The sequence below is a fragment of the Hemitrygon akajei genome, chromosome 12 (genome assembly GCF_048418815.1).
Source record: "Hemitrygon akajei chromosome 12, sHemAka1.3, whole genome shotgun sequence".
In the NCBI taxonomy this organism is placed as follows: Eukaryota; Metazoa; Chordata; class Chondrichthyes; order Myliobatiformes; family Dasyatidae; genus Hemitrygon; species Hemitrygon akajei.
The window spans coordinates 23753994-23778612 of record NC_133135.1 but is presented as its reverse complement, the minus strand read 5'-3'; the positions used below and the strand labels follow the sequence as shown (position 1 = coordinate 23778612).

General features: G+C 42.3%; 1 protein-coding gene across 2 annotated transcripts; it reads right to left on the bottom strand.

Annotated features, from left to right (window-relative positions):
• Positions 1-1837: 1837 nt before the first annotated feature.
• LOC140736802 (holocytochrome c-type synthase-like) lies at positions 1838-23710 on the bottom strand. Of its 2 annotated transcripts, none has more exons than XM_073062735.1 (7): positions 23599-23710; positions 18931-19055; positions 13633-13793; positions 12470-12618; positions 11640-11759; positions 10568-10654; positions 1838-2678 (listed from the first exon to the last, which is right to left on the bottom strand). In XM_073062735.1, exons 2-7 carry the CDS (start codon positions 19037-19039, stop codon positions 2477-2479), a joined length of 828 nt encoding a protein of 275 aa, XP_072918836.1. In that variant the 5' UTR covers positions 19040-19055; positions 23599-23710; the 3' UTR covers positions 1838-2476. The 2 variants fall into 2 exon arrangements, with proteins under 2 accessions (XP_072918836.1, XP_072918837.1); XM_073062736.1 differs by lacking the exon at positions 23599-23710 and adding an exon at positions 21539-21638.
• Positions 23711-24619: the final 909 nt, after the last annotated feature.

The following is a 24619-nucleotide window of genomic DNA, read 5'->3' as shown; positions in this document are numbered from 1 at the left end:
AATAAGAAATAAGCTCTATCGTTGTCTAGGGGATAATGAATTGTCCGATGGAAATATAAAGTTCAGTTCAGTTCATGCAGGCTGCGGTAGTTGCTGATCACTGTGTTGCAATTGTTGGAGAGAGAGAAACAGCTATTGACTTGCCGACTTTCCTTTTACGATCTTGATCCATCTCCGTCCTTTAGCTAGACTGTTCCGTGGAAGACTCGTCACCCAGGCAAGAGTGGACACACACACAAGCCCCCACCGGTCTCGTAGCGTCTTTCCTGGTGCATCTGAGGGGTGTTTCCCCAGACCCTACTTTTATCCCCACTCACGGGGTCTCAGGTGTGAATCAGGTTGGGATGATGCAATCCATCAACCAGACCACTCTGGTTGTCCCCTGAGGGGTTTCAATGAATAGAACAGTACTCAATACACAATTCCTTCTCCAAGAGACAATAGCAGTAATCAGTGGTTCCGTTCCGCTTTTGTTAGGAGGAGACATTCCACCTTTGTGTATCCCTGCATTGTCTCTCTCTCATTACTGACATGAGCTGTTTATCTCTTTCATTTCCTGGGTATCAGACCCGAAATAATAGCGATTTTGCGATTCTCAAAAGGGGGGGGGGGGGGGGGGACTTTGCACTCTTCTGCCCATCAGAGTTGCTCCTCATTCGTAACATTATCAATAGACTTCCAAGTTAAGTCATATGAAATACCACACCAGGGGCTGCAAAACAGCCTGATGAGATATGCATTGTTTTTCTTGGTTAACTGGAAGTACACAGTATATAGGGCCAGTGTGAAAATAAAATGAAAAACTAGAGATAGATAAACTAGAAGCTTAGATTATCCCTTGTACACTGAACAGAGCTCTTGAAGGTCACACAATCTTCATTTGATTTCTTCAATGCTGAGCACCACATTGACCAAGCCCAATACACTACACTAGAAAATAGGTAGAAGAGAACAGTGAGTCCATGAATGCTGGGGATTGGCACAAGCGCAGAAATTGCATCTCCCACTGTTACCTGAGAAAGCACCAACAAAAAGCCTAGTTGGTGGAAATGGAAGAATGTATCACCCCTCCAGAAAGCTGAAAACGGAGAGATGGGGAAGATGTATGTGATGAAGGAATCTAGTTTAAACTGGTAGAAATTATGAAGGATGATGTATCAAATGTGGAAACTAGAAGAGTGGAAGGTGAGGAATCCCACCCTTATTCGGACAGGGATGGCGGGGTGAGAGAAGTGTGATAAAGAGGGAAAGGACAACAATGAATTCACTGGTGTGGAACAACTTGCTAGAGCATACATCACATATGGTGAAACAAATATAAACACAGGAGATTCTGCAGATGTTGGAAATCTAGAGTAACACACACAAAATCCAGGAGGATTTTCAGGTCAGGCAGCATCAATGGAAATGAATACTTTGCGATGGAGCAGCACATCAAACACACGAGGTTCTGCAGATGCCGGAAATCCAGAACAACACACACACAAATTGCTGGAGGAACTCAGAAAGCCAGGCATTATCTATGGAAATGAAAAAGAAACAAAGTGGAAGTTTACAAAGGAATAATTACAGATAGCTATGTGAAAGTTGGTATAGTTGCGGTGGATATGAATGGTTTTGTGCTTATGATGAATACTGACAGCTGACTCATCTCCTAAGGTATCAAAAATTAAAGTTAAATATGAACCAGGTGAACATGAATCTGGTGGAAAACAGCTTTACAGGTAATCAAGTCAATTTAACTACCATTAGAGGAATGATATGGATTAAAGATATTAATAGGTTTGTCTGCATAAAGGTGATAAGGATACTCCAAAAAAGTAACAAGACAGACCAGTGGCTTTCTGAAGCTTTCATTGAAAACTTAAAAGTGGTAGCTGTAATCTGTTTCTCACAATGCATCAGCCCCCTGGTACATATGGACAATTATGCAAATTCAACCGTTTCCATCAGGAAGTTTCATGCTTTAGCTTGGTACCGAAGGCAAGACAGTACTGGGTTCAGCCCTGGCAACACAACAATTTTCAAGTAAATCACATGAACAATCAAATAGCTACAATATTCCTGGTATTCCATCTAGCCTCAAATTCAAAGTAAAAATTGAAATGCCATCAGGAATAACTTTTGAAGCTAAAATTGAAATGCTCATAAAAAGCAACTCCCAGGAGCATTTTTTTCAATAACTTCGTAGTAAATAAGATGAGTTTTTAAACCGGTCTGAACAATTACAAACATCACATGTAGAATTCAATACAGCAAAATTATAAACCGTATGCAATGTATATGGATAATGACCAGCTGTATGCACAGAAATAGTAGGGTGAAGTAGATGATCTTCCAAATGAAAAATACCTAGTCAAAGCTAATCCAGAGTGTGTACAACTGTGTCCAGTTATTATTCATAGTTAATTCCATTTTAATTTCCAAAATGCTTGCATAGGTGACTGTGCAGTAAATAATACAACTCATTTAAAGTTTATGAAGTCAAGCGCCACCATGCTACTTTCATTCTGTCCCACACTGCACCAAGGGAATCCAGAGCTGGACGCACATCCAAAGCAGTGAACTGGTAAGTTGACTTGTCAACCTCGCCTCCATCATAATAATCAATTACATATCGTACTTCTTTTCCACAACGGTTCACAATCCAATCGTGCCGATCAAAGGGTAGCTCATACCTAGTAGAAATTTAAAATAAATCAACTATATTAAGAATGTATGTCATCTCGTAAAACAATATTAGTTAATTTTTTACCCATTTAAAACAGTCAGAAGTTTTGAGCTATAGTAGCCTACTTACCTACAATGACATGGAAGTGAGGTCATGAATGACAACATTAAACATCAAATTGATGAAACTTATAAACATTTTCAAATTAAAACTAAAATATTTGCTCCTTCTCCAAAGTTCTGACTTCTACCAACTCACCCACGATATGTCAATCCATACAGTATTCTATGATATACTGATCTTTGAACCAGCTAACCTCTGGGTGTCTAGCTCCTAACCTGTTCTGATCTGGCCCCCATTCATTTTGCATTCACCCAAGCAAATTTCTTTATTCTTGTGTATGCCACATATTTTACACTTGGATCCTGGATGTTAAATTTGCGGCATGGTAGTATAGTGGTTAGTACAATTATTTTAAAGCATCATCGATCATCAAACAGGGGTCAATTCATGTCGCTGTCCCATAAAGAGATTGTATGCTCCTCCCCGTTACCGCATGGGTTTACTCCGGGTGTTATGGTTTTCTCCCACCTTCTAGAGACATACAGTTAGTAAGTTGTGGGCATGCTATGTTGGTGCCAGAAAGGTGACAATACTGTGGATTGTCCCCAGTACAATCCCCAGACAACATTGGTCTTTGACACAAAACAATGTGTTTCACTGTATTTCAATGTTCTGATGTACATTTGATAAAATAAAGTTAATCCCTCTCACAACTTCAAAGATTCCTCATGTGTTTTTCTAATTACCATCTAAAAATGTTTCTTGCTTTGATACATCTCTCCAGCTAGAATTACCCACGCCTGGTTCTTTGGAAATGTTTCTTCAGCCATTAAACCTTAAATCCACCAATGAAAAAATTCATTAACACTTTGATAAACTACTAAGCTTGCAAAATTAGAGGGTGAGAAAATTGCATTTGTTATTAAAAGACTACAAACAAAAAAAGGAAGTCAATTTAAATAACCACCCTCCATGGCATGACATCTTTTGATGGCCATCTCAAAGAATTTGGGGTACCACAGAAGAATAGCAGTTAGTGCAACACTATACAGCTCGGGATGTTCCAGAGGTCAGAGTTCAATTCCAGCGCCATCTGTAAAGAGTTGTATGTTTTCCCTGTGAGCATGTGGGTCCGCAGTCCAAAGACATACCAGTTAGGCTAATAGGTTATCGTAAACTGTCCTGTGATTAGGCTAGGGTTAAATAGGTGGTTTGCTGGGCAGTGTGACTCATTGGGCTGGAAATGCCTGTTCCGTGCTGTATCTCTAAATAAACAAAATAACGAACTGCAATCGATTTCAATGCCTCATAACAACATCAAATAATTGCAAAAAAGGTAAACACGAGAAAATCTGCAGATGCTGGAAATTCAAGCAACACGCACAAAATGCTGGTGGAATGCAGCAGGCCAGGCAGCATCTATAGGGAGAAGCACCGTCAACGTTTCAGGACAAGACCCTTCGTCAGGACTAACTGAAAGATAGTAAGAGATTTGAAAGTGGGAGGGGGAGATCTGAAATGATAGGAGGAGGGGGAGGGATGAAGCTAAGAGCTGGAAAGTTGATTGGCAAAAGTGATACAGAGCTGAAGAAGGGGGAGGTTCATGGGATGGGAGGCCTAGAGAGAAAGAAAGGGGCAGGGGAGCACCAGAGGAAGATGAAGCGCAGGCAAGGAGTGATTGTGAGAGGGACAGAGAGAAAAATAGAGGGGAAAAAAAGGGGGAATAATAAAGAAATAAATAAGGGATGGAGTAAGAAGGGGAGGAGGGGCATTAACAGAAGTTAGAGAAATCAATTGCCACCTCCAACGGGATGCCACCACCAAACACATCTTTCCCTCCCCCTTTCTTTCTGCTTTCCGCAGAGATCGCTCCCCACACGACTCCCTTGTCCATTCGCCCTCCCCCCCAATCCCTTCCCACCGATCTCCCTCCCGGCACTTATCCTTATATGCAGAATAAGTGATACACCTGCCCTTACACTTCCTCCCTCACCACCAATCAGGGCCCCGGACAGTCCTTCCAGGTGAGGTGACACTTCACCTATGAGTCCGCTGGTGTGGTATACTGCGTCCGGTGCTCCCGGTGTGGCCTTTTATATATTGGTGACACCTAATGCAGACTGGGAGACCATTTCGGTGAAAACCTACGTGCTGTCCACCAGAGAAAGCAGGGTCTCCCAGTGGCCGCACATTTTAATTCCACGTCCCATTCTGATGTCAATCCATGGTCTCCCCTACTGTCAAGATGAAGCCACACTCAGGTTGGAGGAACACCACCTGTGGTAGACTTTCTGTCTGGGTAGCCTTCAACCTGATGGCACGAACATTGATTTCTCTAACTTCCATTAATGCCACTCCTCCCCTTCTTACCCCATCCCTTATTTATTATTTCCCCCCACTTTTTTCCTCTTTTTTCTCTCTCTGTCCCTCTCACAATCACTCCCTGCCTGCTCTCCATCTTTCTCTGGTGCTTCCCTCCCCCTTTCTTTCTCCCTAGGCCTCCCATCTCATGATCCTCCCCCTTCTCCAGCTCTGTATCACTTTTGCCAATCAACTTTCCAGCTCTTGGCTTCATCCTTTCCCCTCCTGTCTTCTCCTATCATTTCGGATCTCCCCCCCCCCCCCCCTCAAATCTCTTACTATCTCTATTTTCAATTAGTCCTGATGAAGGGTCTCAGCCCAAAATGTCGACTGTACTCCTTCCTACAGATGCTGCCTGGCCTGCTGCGTTCCACCAGCATTTTGAGTGTATTGTAAAGAAGGTAACATTAGGTTATTATAAATACTGGACTTTTCAACTATTTGCCCAGAAAACTGTTTTACAAATCGCAAGTGCAGTGACCCGGACACCAGATTGCATCTTCTTCTAAATCCCGTTTTCTCATATTGCTTTCAAAAGGCCTCTTTCCTTCTAATTTACACCCCCCCCCCCCACTTCAGATGAAGTCTATCCACGGAGATTTAGGAAGCAAGGGAGAAGACTACTGGGGCTCCAAATGTGATCTGTGCATTATCTTTAGCAATGGACAAGGTTCCGGAAGACTACAAGTTAGTAAGTGTCATTCCCAAAGTCAAGAGGGGCAATAGGAGCATGCCTAGAAACTGATGTGCCTTATGTTAGTAGTCAGGAAACTATTCAGAATGTATTCTTAGGGATAGGATGTATAATCACTTGGAAAGGCATAGACAGGGAGCCAGAAGAGTTTTGCAATGGGAAATTGTAAATGACAAATATATTTTTAAGGAAATTGATTAAGTTAAGGCAGTGGATGTGATATGCACGGAATTCAGCAAAGACTTTGAGAAGATCCTGCACAGTAGGCTGTCCCAGAGAGTTGGGCCACATGGAGTCCAATCTGTTTGATGGAGTGGATCCAAACTCAGCATGATTATAAGGCAGAGAGTTTTTTTTCTGATTTCAAATCAGTAATTGCTGACCACAAGATCAGTGCTGGGACTATTGCTGTTTGTCAAAGATCAGCTGCAAATTTGGGAGGAGCAGTGGCAAATGGAATTTAATCCAGACAAATGTAATGTAATGCATTTTGGGTCCTCTAATACTGACCAGATGTAAATAGTAAACAGAAGGGATATTAGAAATGTTGATATAGAGAGGAACCTTTGGATGCAAGCTCATTGTTCCCTGAAGATAGCAATGCAGGTGGATAAGGTAATGGTGGTGGTACAGGCAAGTGCTCCCTGTCTGAAATGCTTGGGGCCAGAAGTGTGTCAGAGTCCTTTGAATTTTGGAATATATAATGAGATAATTGGGATTGTCATCATTTCTGACTCTGAATTTGAAGTCTTGTACTTAACAAGAAAAGCTATAACATATAATGAAAATATAATGTGTGCAGGGTAACAAAAACAGCAGAACAGCATCAGAGAATACCTGCATCAGCTGTCGAATCACAAACAACGGTCTTCATCTACGGTGTCATGTCTTGATTAAAAGGTTACAGTACACTATATTTGTATTTCACTATTTTTAAGGATTATGTAAGGTATAAAAACAATCAGAATTGTAGACTTGTTCCGGTGTTAGAGTTTCATCAGTGACCACCTTCACAAACTCACTGGATTTTTCTGTTTTGCTTGTTTTATGATCAGCATGTCGTTAAGCGGTATATGTTCACCCCAATCCTGATGAATCCACTCTTTCAATACATGATTGAGACCTTTGTTTTTAACTTTATGCAGTGTTTTTCTATCTGTCATTAACTTCTGTTCATTACATATGTGAGGTCACTTCTCAGAACTATCAGTGGAGCACAGAGACCTGCCTATTGCACCCTGTGGAATTTTCCATTTGTGACGCCATATCAGTGCTCAAAAATGTTCGGATTTTGGTTAAGGGGTACTCAACCTACATTTAGTTTTGAAGGGTATAGAGTTCTAGAGTTAAAACGTCATGTTGCAGCTGTACAAAACATTAGATGACACTTGAAACACTGTGTACAGTCCTGGCTGCCAGACTGCAATAGCACTAGAAAGAGTGCAGAGGGGATTCACTGTGATGTTGCCTAGAATGGAGAGCTTGAGTTACAAGGACAGTGTATAGGTTTGGACTGAAGGAAACAAAGAAGTGATATCGCAGAGTCTTATAAAACAATGAGGGGCATAGGCAAGGTAGACGGTCACAATTTGTCCCCTCAGCCCTATCCCCATTACAAGAAAATGACATTAGTATAGAAAGGCATCTCAGTTGTCATGGAGTAACGAAACACTGGAATTCTTTCCCTACCAGTTTAATCATATGGTGGCTTCTCTCATTTCACAAAACTGAAGACAACCTTTGGTTTATCAACACTCCTGTGAAGTGTTTTCACACAGGTGCTGTCTCACCATGGCCGATGTGAGGAGAACCCTGTGCAGGGTCAACCCACGGAAGGCTGCTGGACCAGACAATATTCCTGGCAAAGTGCTTAGAGGATGTGCAGACCAGCTAGCAGATATTCTCACAGACATCTTCAACATCTCCCTGAGCAACGCCATCGTTCCAACATGCTTCAAGGCCGCCACCATCGTCCACATGCCGAAGAAGTCTTCAGTGTCCTGCCTCAATGACTGCCGTCCCATTGCACTCACATCCATCATCATGAAGTGTTTTGAGAGGCTCATCATGAGGCACATCAAGACCCTGCTGCCCCCGTCACTGGACCCCCTGCAGTTCACGTACGGTCCCAACTGCTCAACAGATGACGCCATTGCCATCACCCTCCACCTGGCCCTAACCCACCTGGACAAAAAAGCCATGTACGTTCCAATGCTGTTCATAGACTTCAGTTCAGCATTCAACACAATCATTCCTCAGAAACTGATTGGAAAGCTGAACCTACTGGGCCTGAACACCTCCCTCTGCAACTGGATACTAGACTTCCTGACTGGGAGACCTCAGTCAGTCCGGATCGGAGGCAGCACCTCCAACACCATCACACTGAGCACTGGGGCCCCCCAGGGCTATGTGGTCAGTCCACTGCTGTTCACTCTGCTGACCCACGATTGTGCTGCAACACACAGCTCGAACCACATCATCAAGTTTGCCGATGACACAACCATGGTGGGTCTTGTCAGCAAAAACCAGTCAGTATACAGAGAGGAGGAGCAGCGGCTAATGGATTGGTGCAGAGCCAACAACCTGTTTCTGAATGTGAACAAAAGAGATGGTTGTTGGCTTCAGAAGGGCACGGTGCGACCACTCTCCGCTGAACATCGACGGCTCCTCGGTAGAGATCGTTAACAGCACCAAATTTCTTGGTGTTTACCTGGTGGAGGATCTTACCTGGTCCCTCAACACCAGCTCCATAGCAAAGAAAGACCAGCAGCGTCTCTACTTTCTACGAAGACTGAGGAAAGTCCATCTCCCACCCCCTCATCTTCATTACATTCTACAGAGGTTGTATTGAGAGCATCCTGAGCAGCTGCATCACTGCCTGGTTCGGAAATTGCACCATCTCGGATCTCAAGACCCTGCAGCAGATGGTGAGGTCAGCTGAGAAGATCATCGGGGTCTCTCTTCCCGCCATTACAAACATATAACAATTACAGCACAGAAACAGGCCATCTCGGCCCTTCTAGTCCGTGCCGAACGCTTACTCTCACCTAGTCCCACTGACCCGCACTCAGCCCATAATCCTCCATTCCTTTCCTGTTTATATACCTATCCAATTTTTTTTTTAAATCACAAAAATCAAACCTGCCTCTATCACTTCTACTGGAAGCTCGTTCCACACAGCTACCACTCTGAGTAAAGAAGTTCCCCCTCGTGTTACCCCTAAATTTTTGCCCCTTAACTCTCAACTCATGTCCTCTTGTTTGAATCTCCCCTACTCTCAATGGAAAAAGCCTATCCACGTCAACTCTATCTATCCCCCTCATAATTTTAAATACCTCCATCAAGTCCCCCCTCAACCTTCTACGCTCCAAAGAATAAAGATCTAACTTGTTCAACCTTTCTCTGTAACTTAGATGCTGAAACCCAGGTAACATTCTAGTAAATCTCCTCTGTACTCTCTCTAATTTGTTAACATCTTTCCTATAATTCGGTAACCAGAACTGTACACAACACTTCAAATTTGGCCTCACCATTGCCTTGTACAATTTTAACATTACATCCCAACTCCTATACTCAATGCTCTGATTTATAAAGGCCAGCATACCAAAAGCTTTCTTCACCACCCTATCCACATGAGATTCCACCTTCAGGGAACTATGAACCATTATTCCTAGATCACTCTGTTCTACTGCATTCTTCAATGCCCTACCATTTACCGTTTATGTCCTATTTTGATTATTCCTACCAAAATGTAACACCTCACACATCAGCATTAAACTCCATCTGCCATATTTCAGCCCACTCTTCTAACTGGGCTAAATCTCTCTGCAAGCTTTGAAAACCTACTTCATTATCCACAACGCCACCTATCTTAGTATCATCTGCATACTTACTAATCCAATTTACCAACCCATCATCCAGATCATTAATATATATGACAAACAACAGTGGACCCAGTTTAAATCCCTGAGGCACACCACTAGTCACCGGCCTCCAACCTGACAAACAGTTATCCACCACTACTCTCTGGCATCCCCCATCCAGCCACTGTTGAATCCATTTTATGGACATTTACACTGCACGCTGCATCCGCAAAGCAAACAGCATTATGAAGGACCCTACACACCCCTCATACAAACTCTTCTCCCTCCTGCCATCTGGGAAAAGGCACCAAAGCATTCTGGCTCTCATGACCAAACTATGTAACAGTTTCTTCCCCCAAGCTATCAGACTCCTCAATACCCACAACCTGGACTGACACCAACTTACTGCCCTATAATGTGCCTATTGTCTTGTCTATGATTTATTGTAATGCCTACACTGTTTTGTGCACTTTATGCAGTCCTGGGTAGGTCTGTAATCTAGAGTAGTTTTTTCCTGTGTTGTTTTTACGTAGTTCAGTGTAGTTTTTGTACTGTTTCACGTAGCACCATGGTCCTGAAAAACGTTGTCTCGTTTTTACTGTGTACTATACCAGCAGTTATGGTCGAAATGACAATAAAAAGTGACTTGACTTGAAGTGTTTTGTAATATTTCTGCTATGCTGGTCTGCCAGAGTTCTGCTATCTTTTAAAAGCACAAATGGAAGCACTTGTCATGATACACTTTCCACATCAACTACATGTCTACGTATCTACAAGGTAACTTCCTCCAATCACCAACGCCTCCCTCAAAAATCAGTTTCTCAAAACCCAAACATTCCATCAAGCAAGACATAATAAAGCATGGCACTATGCCTAATCATTGAAAAATAATTCAATAAACAGTGTGAAACATACCCCATTAAAGAACGAATTCGAGCTCTGGGTGAATATTCTTTAGCTTTCCCTCCAAAGCGAACTAGTGTAGGTCCACAGGGACATTCTCTAGAATAACAAACACAAAAATATATTAGCAGTTTTTAAAATTTGTCGTTATATGACAGAGTATATTTGAAAAAATAGCCAGGCCTTTCAGGTTCATAGTTAGGAAGCATTTCTACATGCGAAGTGGTCAATGCTTGGTACTCTAACGCTTCAATTCCTTATTTTAATTTTGGAGTTGGACATATTTACATTAACTGGAAGGCATAAAAGAAAGGAGGGAGTGCAAAATTAGGTCACTGATTAAACATAGCCAAACCTCAAGGAGTTAAATAGTCTCTTCCAGTCTCAAATCCATCCCATGAATTAATTTTGTCTAAACACATTAATGACTGGAAAATTTCACTAATACAAAGAAACATTTGTAGAAACCTTTGTGGAATCCATTCAACTATACAGTTACTTAGTTATATCCATTATATTCCCTAACCCCACTCTAGTTCACATGCATCCCAGAAAAGAGACAAAAAGTCCTTGTGTAACAAGGCTTTCAACAGAGAAGATATCCTAGTTGGTAATGTTTTTGCACACCCTGCCTCAATAATATTAGCAAGTTGGTGGCCACAAAGAAATCTACGCTTTGTGCATTTTCTTCAGGTACTCTGGTTTCCTCCCACAGTCCAAAGATGTACTGGTTAGTAGGCTAATTGACATTGTAAATTGTGCCATGATTAGGCTTGGGTTAAGCAGGGAGTTGCTGGGTGGTAAGGCATGAAAGGCCAGAAGTTCAGTAGGTCAATGAAAATTTTTCTCATTCTTACATTGTTGCATCAATTGAAAAACAAAAGTCTTACTACAGACAACTGACAGTTCATAAAATGTTCAGAAACAAGACGTCTTCTGAGAAGATTAGTGGGCATTTAACCTTCAATAAACTGAAGTTTGATCATTTGAAGGTCAACTTCACTCGAGAAATAAAATAATCCAAATTAAGACAGCATTCACTGTGCCATTCCATTCCACGTGTACTTTCAACAGTTGAACTAACTTGGCATGGAGTGCTTCCCACTTGAGTATTTCATTCCAGGCCTGTTCATTATTCTGATTATGGATCTTGATAATATTTGTCATATCACTGGCTGTAATGTCTTCATTACGCCAACGCCACCTGTAAAACAATTGGGAAATGAAATACAACCCTGAAATGTAGCACTGTCAGTTCTGTCAATTTTTAACATATTTTTCTTAAAATTAGTCATGCAGCAAGTTACAGACCTCTTGGTTAACCCTGCCCCTGCTACCCATTAACTACCTATCTATTCCAATTCTATTTACCAGTACTTAGCCCACAGTCTTCTATACCCAAGCAATTCATGGGAATATTTAGATCATTTTCAAGTCTCTACCTCTATAACTCAGACACCAAACTTCTATAACACAGATGCTAAACTTTGTCTTTTTAATTTATTCTGGAGACTTTTGTAATCCTTCTGTACTCTCTTTTCCTCTATCTTCACTTTTCCAAACTGTTGCACCTACTACTCAGTTTAAAGATACACTTTAACCCATCCCATTGACAGCTGCACAGGACTGTACAGCCTACTCCTATTCTGTTTGGGTTGGCGTTTCTTGTGTGAAGGCAATTAAATAAAGTAAAACCAGGAAGCTTTCTTTTTTTTGTAAATACAACTTGAACAAAAGTAGCTCTGAATTCTAACCAGACTACTGAAATTAAAATCTTCAACCAAAGTGCACCATGGTGAGTCAGTGTCAATCCTACTCTTGAAATATTTTTCTTATGGGGCTCCACAAGAGAAATGAAGGCAGTTTTAAAAATATAAGACATTTGTGAATAGAAACTAGAGCACATCTACATACCCTTTCCTAAGCATTGCATTCCAAAACATTTGTTCAGAAGGATATACCCAACGCTTATCTGAATTAAATCGAGGAATGGAAGACTCCTCTCTGACGACTGAGAGGGAGAATGGCTGATCTGGTGCAGGCTGTTGGTTAGGCGGTGGCATCTACAAAGCAAAATGCAAGTTTCTAATAATATTTTAAATATTCCTGATATTAATCAATATTTGAACAAAAATACAGCTACTTCACAAAAAAAGATTTCACTTACAATCTTAAAAAGAAAAAAATCCAAATTCACTATTTATACTCATTGCTTTAATGCTATCTTCATTTGTAATTTAGTTTTCCTCAGACATATACAGACTCATCTTTTCTGAAGATTAATTAAGAGTAAACCAAGTGATCAGTATCATGAGGTGAGCATTAGTGCAGCAGTTAGCATAACACTGATACAGTGCCAGCAACCCAGATTCAATTCGGCCACTGCCTGTAAGAGGTATGGCTGTCTGGGTTTCCTCCAAGTGCTCTGTTTTCCTCCCACATTCCAAAGAGCCATGGGTTGGTTACCTGTGAAATGGTCACATGGTAGTAATTGGGCAGCACAGGCTCACGGCCTGGAAGAGCCTGTAACCATGCTATCTCCAATAAATAAAATAAATATGTAATTTGACAGACTGATTGGTGATCAAGAGGCAGGAAAAGCGGTGCTGCAAGGTCAGGTGGACAATGGCAAAATGTAGTCTGATTGGTATGTGGAGGTTAGGCTGGATAAGTGTTTTAGTTCTTCTTGCTGTTTAAACTGGTTTTAAACTAAAATCTTAATTGTAGAAATTGTCATCTATCAAATAATATAATGAAAACAATCATTCGGAAAATGCTTGCCATCTCTGGAATGCACTCAATGGAGTTCAAAAAGATTGAGGAGGGCCAGAGGCTCTAAAGACCAGGTTTCAATTGTGCAGCCAAATAGATTCCATTAACAAATAGGGCAGAACTAAGGAAACATTACAATCTAACAACTGAATCCTTTTTATAAAAGAATTTAAAACCAACCTGAGAGCTTTTGTCTAAATGCTTAACTGGTGGAAAACTCAGTAAGGGTAACTGCACAACAAATTGGCTAAATTAGATTTCAGGGAATAATATTTGATAGATTAAAATGAACCCATTCTTCTTACCATATTACTGGGATCGATTTGATCTGTTTCTGTTCTCTCACCCTTTTTCATGGGGCACTCAATATACTCATATGCCCTGTCTTGATGTGATGGCACTGGATCTGGATAAGATATCTTTTCTTCTGAAGTGGCTGCTGCAGTTGCCTGATGCATTGGACAACCTGATTTGATGCATAATGGCAAAAAAATCATATAAATGAAACAACGCAATTTTATTATAATGACTTCAAAACTGTTGCTTTTTTAAAAAAAGAGTACAATGCTAAAATCTTTTGTTCAGTTAAAATTCATGACACCCGTGGCAACAAGAATATTAAGTATTAAGCATTCCCATAGTAATGTTCACATGATAACCTGAGGCTGAGGTGTGTAAAGTATTTGTTCATGTTGAAAACAAATGGTCACATGTAGAATATTCACTCTTTCAAACGTGCCAAGTAATCTCACTCAAACTGGCTGATCTCTTTCTTAAGACTATACACAAAAGCTAAGATATATCTTAAATACTGTGGAGTGCACAGAAAATGCTGGAGGAACTCTACAGGCCAGGCAGCATCTATGGAAAAGAATACAGTTGGCGTTTTGGGCCGAGACCCTTCAGCAGGACCGAAGAAAAAAGGATGAGTAGTAGATTTAAAAGGAGGGTAAGGGAAGGGAGAAATACAAGGTGATAAGTGAAACCAGGAGGGGAAGGGCTGAAGTACAGAGCTGGGAAGTTGAATGGTGAAAGAGATACAGGGTTGTAGGAGGAGAGGGCGGAAATATTGGAATGTTCGAGAAATCGATGTTCATGCCATCAGGTTGGTGGCTGCCCGGGTAGAACATAAGGTGTTGTTTCTCCAAAACTGAGTGCAGTTTTGGTCTCCAAATTTAAGAAAGGACATTCTTGCTATCGAGGGAGTGCAGCATAGGTTCACGAGGTAAATTCCCGGGATGGTGGGACTGTCACATGTTGAAAGATTGGAGCAACTGGGCTTTTATACACTGGAATTTAGAAGGATGAGAGGGGATCTAATTGAAACATATAAGATTATTAAGGGATTGGACATGCTAGAGGCAGGAAACATGTTCCCGATGTTGGGGGAGTCCAGAACCAGAGGCCACAGTTTAAGAATAAGGGTTAGGCCATTTAGAATGGAGTTGAGGAAAAAACTTTATCACCCAGAGAGTTGTGGATCTGTGGAATGCTGTGCCTCAGAAGGCAGTGGAGGCCAATTCTCTGGATGTTTTCAAAAAAGAGTTAGATAGAGCTCTTAAAGATAGCGGAGTCAAGGGATATGGGGAAAAGGCAGGAACGGGTAATGATTGTGGATGATCAGCCATGATCACAGTGAATGGTGGTGCTGGCTCAAAGGACCGAATGGCCTACTCCTGCACCTATTGTCTAAATGTGGTCTCATCGCAACAGTATTGACATATCAGAATGGGAATGGGGAGTGGAACTGAAACAGGTGGCCACCGGGAGATCCTGCTTCTTCTGGCGGTTGGAGTGTAGGCGTGACATACAATGGGAATACCTTAGATTCCATCTGGGTAGCCTCTCCAACCTGATGGCATGAACATTGATTTCTCAAACTTCCAGGAATTCCCCCCACTCTCCTTCACTATTCCCCATCCCCTTTTCCCTCTCACCTTATCTCTGTGCCTACCCATCGCCTCCCTGTGGGGCTCCTCCTCCCCTTTCTTTCCTCCATGGCCTTCTGTCCTCTCTCTATTTCCCCCTTCTCCAGCCCTGTTACCTCTCACCAATCAACTGCCCAGTTCCTTACTTCACCCCTTCCTCCTCCAATCTATCACCTTGTGTTTCTCCCTCCCCTACCCCCACCTTTTAAATCTACTCATCTTTTTTCTCCAGTTCTGCTGAAGGGTCTCAGCCCGAAACTCAGCTGTACTCGTTTCCATAGATACTGCCTGGCCTGCTGAGTTCCTCCAGCATTTTGTGTGTGCTGCTTGGACTTCCAGCATCTGTAGTTTGTCTTTTGTTTGTGATTAAATATGGTGAATTCTGGATAATTGTGCCATCACTTAATCAGGGCAGCCAAATATTTGGGACAACTCTTGAAGAACAAAAATTAATTGAGAAAATAACAGGATTTCCTTCATTTATTTGGGACATCAAGCTGCTTAATTGTGGCAGGAGACTGTTGCCGAACAGTTTCTAACTAGCATCAGTCGTGTGCACTTTTGTGGCTGTTAAGATTGCAGTTTCAAGCACTCAAGCTTGGAGATGCCAGAAATGGGCAGGAGTGAAAATGAAACAACTTCACTACTTCAGCAAGTTAGGAAATATGAAGAATTTGAAAGAATCAACAATTCATCTTGAATGCTACAATGAAAATAAAGATTTGGAGGATGCAACAGTTTCTAACTACTGAAGGTCATGCATACTTGTATGGTCGTTACACCCTACAGCATGCTTAGAATAAACAAGTTTTCAAATGGCTTCAGTTGTATATACTTGTGTTATGTCATTCATTGAGGCCAACCAATGCCAAATTAAAAAGCAGTCATTTTTGACACTACTTCATGCAAGAAGACAATGAAGACAGTCCATTATCTGCACGAGGTGACTGTGCTGATTTTGTTCTTTTACAGTCAATCAAAATAACACAGTAGTGTACACTGTATGAACTCCTCCATCAATAACTATTGGGAACTAATAAATGGGGGAGATCTTAAATGCATTTTTTGCATCTATATTTATGGACGGAGATGGACAGTGAATGGCAAAGTAAGGCAATACACAAGTAAGGCAAAATGACATCAACTTCATTGATTCCATACAAATTACAGAGGAGGAGGTATTTGCTGTCTTGAGGCATATTAGGATGGATATATCCATAGGTGTTCTCTCGGACCTTACAGGAGGCAAGTACAGAAATTGCTGGGGCCCTAGCGAAGATGTTTACTTCATCCTTAGCGACAGATGAGGTGCCGGACGATTGGAGGATAACCAATGTTCTTCCACTGTTTAAGAAAGACTAAAAGTAAGGCAGGAAATGATTGGCCGTTGAGCCTGACATCAGTAGTGGGAAAGCTATTGGAAGGTATTCTCAAGGACCAGTTATATGAGTATTTGAATAGATGTGTTGCCCTTAAGGCATTCGTTTAGTTTATTATATTTTCGCTTTAGTAATTCGTTTGTAATCGTTTTCTAGTTAAAGTTCAGGTTGTTGAAAGTAAATTCGTTGTCTGTGATATATCGCGGCATGCAATGACGTCACACCCCGGGTTCGCTGCGTCTTCTGAGAAATACTGGTTTGGAGAAACGGGAAGGAGGGGGTTTGTGTGTGCAGGATCAGCACGAGAAAAGTTTTCTTTCTACGCACTAGAAACATCATAGAAGCAACGCCATAAGTTCATAAGATAATCGATATGTTGAAGTAAAAATGTTAACGCTGATTCTGTTAAAAGTAATGACGGTTGATAAAGTTTATGCTCTTTGTTATTTAAAGAGTTGCGGATAGTTTGTGTTGAAGTATTTAAAGCAGTTGATGGCGTAGGTAGATTCTGACTGTATGTTGTACTTTAATGTAATATAGTTTGTTGTAGTTTTATTTTTCCAAGTATTTATGATGTAAATGTGATGCCAAGAAGGAAACAAATACTGTATATATTTTGTATTGTTTTATCAACAGTTTTCACCATACGTTAATGTGGAAGAGTGAACAGTAAACGGTTAATCTTACTGGGACCGCGCCTCATTGACTCCGGTTTATACTTGGTGTTTAGCTCAGAGTTTTTACACCTGTGTGAGAACACTACAATAGACATAGACTGATTAAGGATAGTCAGCACAACTTTGTGCATGGTAAGTCGTATTAACTAATCTTATAGTGTTTTTTCAAGGAAGTTACTAGGAAAGTTGATGAAGGCAAGGCAGTGGGTGTTGTCTACATTGACTTCAGTAGGGCACTTGACAAGGTCCCACATGGGAGGCTGGTCAAGAAGGTTCAGTCACTTTGCATTCAAGATAAGGTATTAAATTGGATTAGATGTTTGCTTTGCGGAAGAAGCCAGAGAGTAGTAGTAGATGGTTGCCTCTCTGACTGGAGGTCTGTGACTAGCGCAGCGCTGCAGGGATCGGTGCTGGGTTCATTTTTGTTTGTCATCTAGATGAAAATGTGGTTAACTGGATCAGCAAATTTGCAGATGACGCCTTGAATAGGGCTGTAGTAGACAGTGAGGAAGACTATCATATCTTGCAGTGGGATCTGGACCAGCTGGAAAAATGGCAGACAAAATTTAATGCAGACAAGTGTGAGATGTTGCATTTTGGTAGGACCAACCAGTGTAGGTCTTACACAATAAATGGTAGGGCACTGAGGAGTGCGGTAAAACAAAGGGTTCTGGGAATACAGGTCCATAATTCATTGATAGTGGTGTTACAGGTTGAAAGGGTCATGAAGTATTGAGTGCAGGAGATGGGATTTTTTTTGTTGAAGTTCTGTAAGGCAGTGGTGAGACCTAATATGGAGTATTGTATGCAATTTTGGTCACACACCTACTAGAAAGATGTAAATAAGGTTGAACGAGGACAGAGAAAATTTACAAGGATGGTGCTGGGTCTGGATGACATGAGTTATATGGAAAGATTGAACAGGTAAGGACTTTATTCCTTGGAGCATAGAAGATTGAGAGGAGATTTAATAGAAGTATTCAAAATTATGAGGGGCATAGATATGGTAAACAGAAGCAAGCTTTTTCCACTGAGCTTAGATAGGACATGGGTTAAGGGGAAAAGGAGAAAAGTTTAAGGAAAACTTCTTCAGAGAGTCATGACAACATGGAATGACCTGCCAGCACGTGGTGCATGCGAGCTTGATTTCAATGTTGGATAGGTACGTGTTTGGAGGGGTAGAGGGCCATGGTCCTAGAGCAGGTCAATGGGAGTAGGCATCTTACATGGCTCTGCACAGACTGGATGGACCAAAGGGTTCGTTTCTGTGCTGTTCGTTTCTATGGCTCAAACTAATACACAGCTTTATAGTACCGTAGTGGTATTAACAGCATTCTAGTTTGTTCTCTATTTCATTTAAATACAAAATGTGTTACTGAGTTAAACAGTAGTTTGTCTTTTTAAACTACTTCTATGAAACTTTGGCCAATTGGGGCAACCACCTAATTGGGCCAAAATCTACAGGTCCTGATGCGCCCAGATTAACCAGAATCCACTGTACTTAATAAGATCTAGTCTTTAAAATAGTTTAAAGCTAAATACTAATTTCCATAGAAGGAAGTTACTAGTTAATTTCACGTCAAACACCTGAATTCAGTCTAGGACATTAAAATGTTTACCTTCCTTCTTGGCCTGATGCATCGGGCATTCTGACAACGTGGGCTTTGCCTGTGGTGTAACTGAAGCTGCTTGCACGTCGTTAGATGGTGCTGAAGTGGATGCTCCCATACTTTGAGTCACAGGTCTTTCATAAAAAAAGTGGAAAAAAAACAAATATTATTTGCCTGAATGCTGCACAGTATTGTGAATGTTTCAAGTATCTGAATGCCAGCATTTGTTTAATACTGCAGATGTATTTAATATAAAACCATTTACCATCAGATTGCATTCCGCTATGCTGCAACTGAGAGGAAATCAACATAACTAGCAGTGCATGGACACATTACGCTACCGATAGTGTAATCTGGTGCAAAAGCAAGTTGCTGAAGGAACTCAGTGCAGGCAGACAGACGGCCAATGTTTCAGGTTATGACCATGCATCCTGTCTTAATGCACAACAGAGTGAGAGGCAGGAGTGGTGAAGCAGGGCTGGACAGGTGAAAGGTAGAACAAGGTGAGGAACTGATGGGCAGCTGGGGGAGGGGAGAGCAGAAGCTGAAATCTGATATGTAATAATGGTAATAAATGGAACTAGATATAGGAGGGATCTGTGTAAAACCAGTTGGGGAAAGGGATAGGAGACCAGTGGGTTGTGTATGTGGGTAACTAGCAGATAAAAACAGGCAGGGGAAGGATGGAAATTCAATAATGGGGAGCTGGAATTTGGTAAAAGGAAGGCAAGGAAAAAAGCAAGAACTTGGATGAATAAGAAGAAAGGCACACAGACAATAGAAAAGGGTTAGGGTTAGGTTGAGAGTTTTTTTTCCGGTAAGGGTTAGGGTATAGGCCTGACAATAGAAAATTTCATACTCATACCATTTGGTTGTAGACTACCCAAACAGAATATTAAGGATAGTTTTTCCAGTATGTGTTTGGCCTGGTTAGGGTTAGGTTGAGATTATGTGGGCAGTGGGCGAATCAGCCCTCTTGTGCTTTTTGATCTCGTCACTTGAGATTCAGTTTCACGCGACCCTGCCACTTTGAACTGGCCCACGCCTTCATTAACCAGGTCCAACACTTGCCTTTGTTGAATTTTGCCCCTCCTGACATAGGACATCGGGTTTGTGGGGGTTTAGCAAGGATTAATCAGGGTGTGCTTTGGGTTTGTGGGGCTGAAGCCAGGGTTAATCGGGGAGTGCCTAGGGTTTGTGGGGGTGTGTACCCCTTCTGGACTTTAGGATTAGGTTTGAGCGTTGGGCTGGTGGATGTATATGTTTGGCTGGGAGAGGTTAGGGTTAGGTTGAGATTATGCGGGCAGTGGGCGAATCAGCCCTCTTGTGCTTTTTGATCTCGTCACTTGAGATTCAGTTTCACGCGACCCTGCCACTTTGAACTGGCCCACGCCTTCATTAACCAGGTCCAACACTTGCCTTTGTTGAATCTTGCCCCTCTTGTCATAGGACATTGGGTTTGTGGGGCTGAAGCCAGGGTTAATCGGGAAGTGCCTAGGGTTTGTGGGGGTGAGTGCCCCTTTTGGACTTTAGGATTAGGTTTGAGTGTTGGGCTGGTGGATGCATATGTTTGGCTGGGAGAAGCTGAGCTGCAGAGTTTTGAGTGGTGATGTATGAACTGCTATGGCGGATAGGCTTATATGGTAAAGCCAGGTTAATCTGGCCCATGCCTTTCATTATCGTGGTCCGACACCACTTGGTTCAACGAACCGGGTGTGCGCTGAGACACATCATCAGTAATGCACCTCGGATCATCAGGTGTTTCGGGCCTTTAATCACTAGACACCCTTAGGTTAGGGTTAGAGTTAGGGTGAGATTATGCGGGCAGTGGGCGAATCAGCCCTCTTGTGCTTTTTGATCTCGTCACCTGAGATTCAGTTTCACGCAACCCTGCCACTTTGATCTGGCCCACGCCTTCATTAACCAGGTCCAACACTTGCCTTTGTTGAATCTTGCCCCTCTTGACATAGGACATCGGGTTTGTGGGGGTTTAGCAAGAGTTAATCGGGGTGTGCTTAGGGTTTGTGGGGCTGAAGACAGGGTTACTTGGGACGTGCCTATGGTTTGTGGGGGTGTGTGCCTCTTTTGGATTTTAGGATTAGGTTTGAGTGTTGGGCTGGTGAATGTATATGTGTGGCTGGAAGAGGTAAGGCTGCAGAATTTTGAGTGGTGCTATGGCGGGTGAGCTGGTATGGTGAAGGCAGGTTAATCTGGCCCATGCCTTTCATTATCGTGGTCCGACACCACTTGGTTCAACGAACCGGGTGTGCACTGGGGCACATCATCAGTAATGCATCCTCGGATCGTCAGGTGTTTCGAGCCTTTAATCACCTAATGCAAGGGTTAGGGTTAGGGTTAGGGTATAGGCCTGACAATAGAAAATTTCATACTCATACCATTTGGTTGTAGCCTACCCAAACAGAATATTAAGGATAGTTTTTCCAGTATGTGTTTGGCCTGGTTGTGGCAGTGGAAATGGTGTGCAACCAGACACTGATGATGGCCAGCATGGGCTGTGAAACGGCTGCCTCGTCTATTGGCCTTGCCAAAGGAGAGGCTACATCAAGAGCACTGAATACAATAAACGAGATTAGAGGAGATGCATGTTAACCCGTACTTGAACTGGAAGGGTCCCTGGATGGCGGTGAGGGATAAAGTAAACCACGGAGTCACAGAGAGTCTTCCCTGTCAAAGCAGAAGAGGGTGGGGAGGGGAAAATGGGACTGGTGGTGGGATTCCAATCCTGCTGGCAGAAGATGAAGGATCACTGGATGCATTTCAGATCAATTTTCTTAATTGAGCAAGCTGTTACACAAAATATTTTAAACTTAACAAGTCAATATCAGTTCCTTTTTTTCTTAGGAATATTCCATGATATCAAATGATTTGCATTCACCTGGTCATAGAGGCCCAGCCTGGGTTTCATCAGAACCACCTGGCTCCAGACCACATCATAATATTCAGAATCAGATTCAGAAACAGAACAGATTTAGATTTATTATGAAATTTATTGTTCTGTAGCAACAGTACAAACCAAGACATAAAATTACAAAAGAAAATGGCAAAAGAATAATGACAGAGTGTCCAAACATGGACCAAACAGCTGAATTCTGAAGGTGACACCAAGGCAGAATTTAACCAACGTACTATCATGATGTCTTGGGAAAGCCTAAAGTCAGAGGACATCAAAATCCTCCAGTGACTGAGATCATGTACCATACAAAGGAAGACAAGAGACTGTACAAGCTGGTATCTGAAGCAACAAATATGCTGGAGGTACACAGCAGGTCGAAGAGCATCCATGGAGTGAAAGGATTTGTCAGCATTTCAGGTCAAAACCCTGCATTAGTCACATTACAGGGACACAACCTGAAACGCTGGCAATATACTTCCTCAACATCCTCCCCAAGCCCCACCAGGCTGTTTGAGTCCCTTATCTAAGAAAGAATGTGAAGCCACACTTCACTTGCGAGTCTGTTGGAGTCATCTGTTAAACCTGGCGCTCCCTGTGTGGCCTTGTGTATATTGGTGAGACCTGACGTAGATTGGGAGACCGCTTCGCCGAGCATCTACACTCCAGCTGCCAGAAAAAGCAGGATCTCCCAGTGGCCACCCTTTTTAATTCCACTCCCCATGCCCATCCAAGGCCTCCTCTACAATCATGATGAGGCCTCACTCAGGTTGGAGGAAGAACACCTTATATTCCAACTGGATAGCCTTCAACCTAATGGCATGATCATCGATTTCTCGAACTTACGGTGTTTGACCCCCCCCTTTCCCTCTCTCACCTGCCCATCACCTCCCTCAGGTGATCCTCCCCCATCTTCTTTCTTCCAAGGCCTTCTATCCTCTACTATTAGATCCCCCCCCTTCTCCAGCCCTGTATCTTTCACTAATCAACCTCCAGCTCTTTACTTCACTCCCCAGTTTCTCCTTGTTTTTTCCTCCCCTCCCCCCACCTTCTAACGCTGACTCCTCATCTGTCTTCTTTCCAGTCCTGCTGAAGGGTCTCAGCCCGAAACGTCAACTGTACTCTTTCCCATAGATGCTGCTTGGCCTGCTGAGTTCCTCCAGCATTTTGCGTGTGTTGCTGGCATTGGAGAGGGTTCATTGGAGTTTTAGGAGAATTATTTCAGGAATGAAGGGTTAATGTATGAGTGTTTGATGACTCCGAGCCTGTACTTGCTGTTGCTTAGAAGAATGGGGGGGGGATTTCACTGAAACCTATCGAACATTTGAAGGCCTAAACAGAGTGCAAGTGAAGTGAATGTTTCTTACACTGGGCGAGTCTAGGACGACCGGGTACAGCCTCATTACAGAGGGAACAGAGATGAAGAGGATTTTTTTTATCCAGAGGGTGTTGAATCTGTGGTTCATTGCCACGGACAGCTGTGGCGGCCGTCATTGGGTATAATTAAAACAGTGTCTGACAGGTCCTTCGTTAGTCAGAGCGTCAAATATTACGGGAGGAAGGCAGGAGAAAGCGGTTGAGAGGGATGATAGATCAGCCATAATGCGATGGCGAAGCAGATTCAATGGGCCGAGTGGCCTAATTCTGCCCCTGTGTCTTGTGATGAACCTGCTCCAGCCCCATTCTCCGTACCCCCCACATCAATTAACCGGTCCTTGACTTCAGACCCCATTCCTCCCTCCGCTGGATCCCTACCCGCCTCTCACCTCCACACACTCCACGCTGCCACCAACTGTCCTCAAGGTGAACGCAGGCGCCGCTCCCACAACACCCCGCGCCCGCTGCACCAATAGACCGCTTTCCAGGCTGCGTCACTTCCTCCCACTGTGCCCGGTCGCTCCTCGCTCCGAGTTAAGTTTTGCTTATCCCGCAGTTTCCGAGTTCGAGTCACTAGTTGACACTTGGCAAACACGACAGTGAATTGCACAGCTCCTGCTTGCCTTTAAAAAGCTGGTGGCCAGTTGCACTCGCAGCTCCTGTAGTAAAGCATATCTAATATCCTTCTTATTATGCTATATCCCGCAGACCCTGATACGCTTTCTTCACAGGTCTTGGACTGCGAGTTAGTTGAATTTTGTTCACAACCAGTAATGAAGCAGCACTGCGCAGAAGGAAATATAATTATACAGAATCACTGAGACATATAAGGAAATTGCAGGACTTAGACTTTCTTAACTTTATTAAACAACAAATTGATTTGTTTTTCTCAACAAATTCTACAGCAGAGATCTCTCGTGGAATTTTATGGGACACTTTTAAAGCATTTATTCGTGGATAGATTATTTCATACTCTGCTGGAGTTAGGAAACGAACTAATTCTAAAATATTAACATTGGTTGATAAAATCAAAGCAATTGATAAGATTTATTCTGTGACCCCCAGCAAAGAAATTTATAAAGAAAGAGTTGAACTTCAAATGGAGCATAGTTTGTTATCCTCTTCGATAGAAAATCAGTTAATTAAATCTAGAACCCAGTTTTATATACATGGAGATAAGTCTGGCAAATTATTGGCTAATCAATTGAAAACTGCTTCAGTTAAACGACAAATTACTAGGATTCGTAATCGAGATGGCACTCTGACGATCGACCATAAAGAGATAAATAAAGCCTTTCAAGATTTTTATAATTCTTTATATCAATCAGAATTTGTTGAGGATTCTTCTATAATAGATGAATTTTTAAGAAAATTGAATATCCCAAAATTAACAACAGAGGATAGTGTATT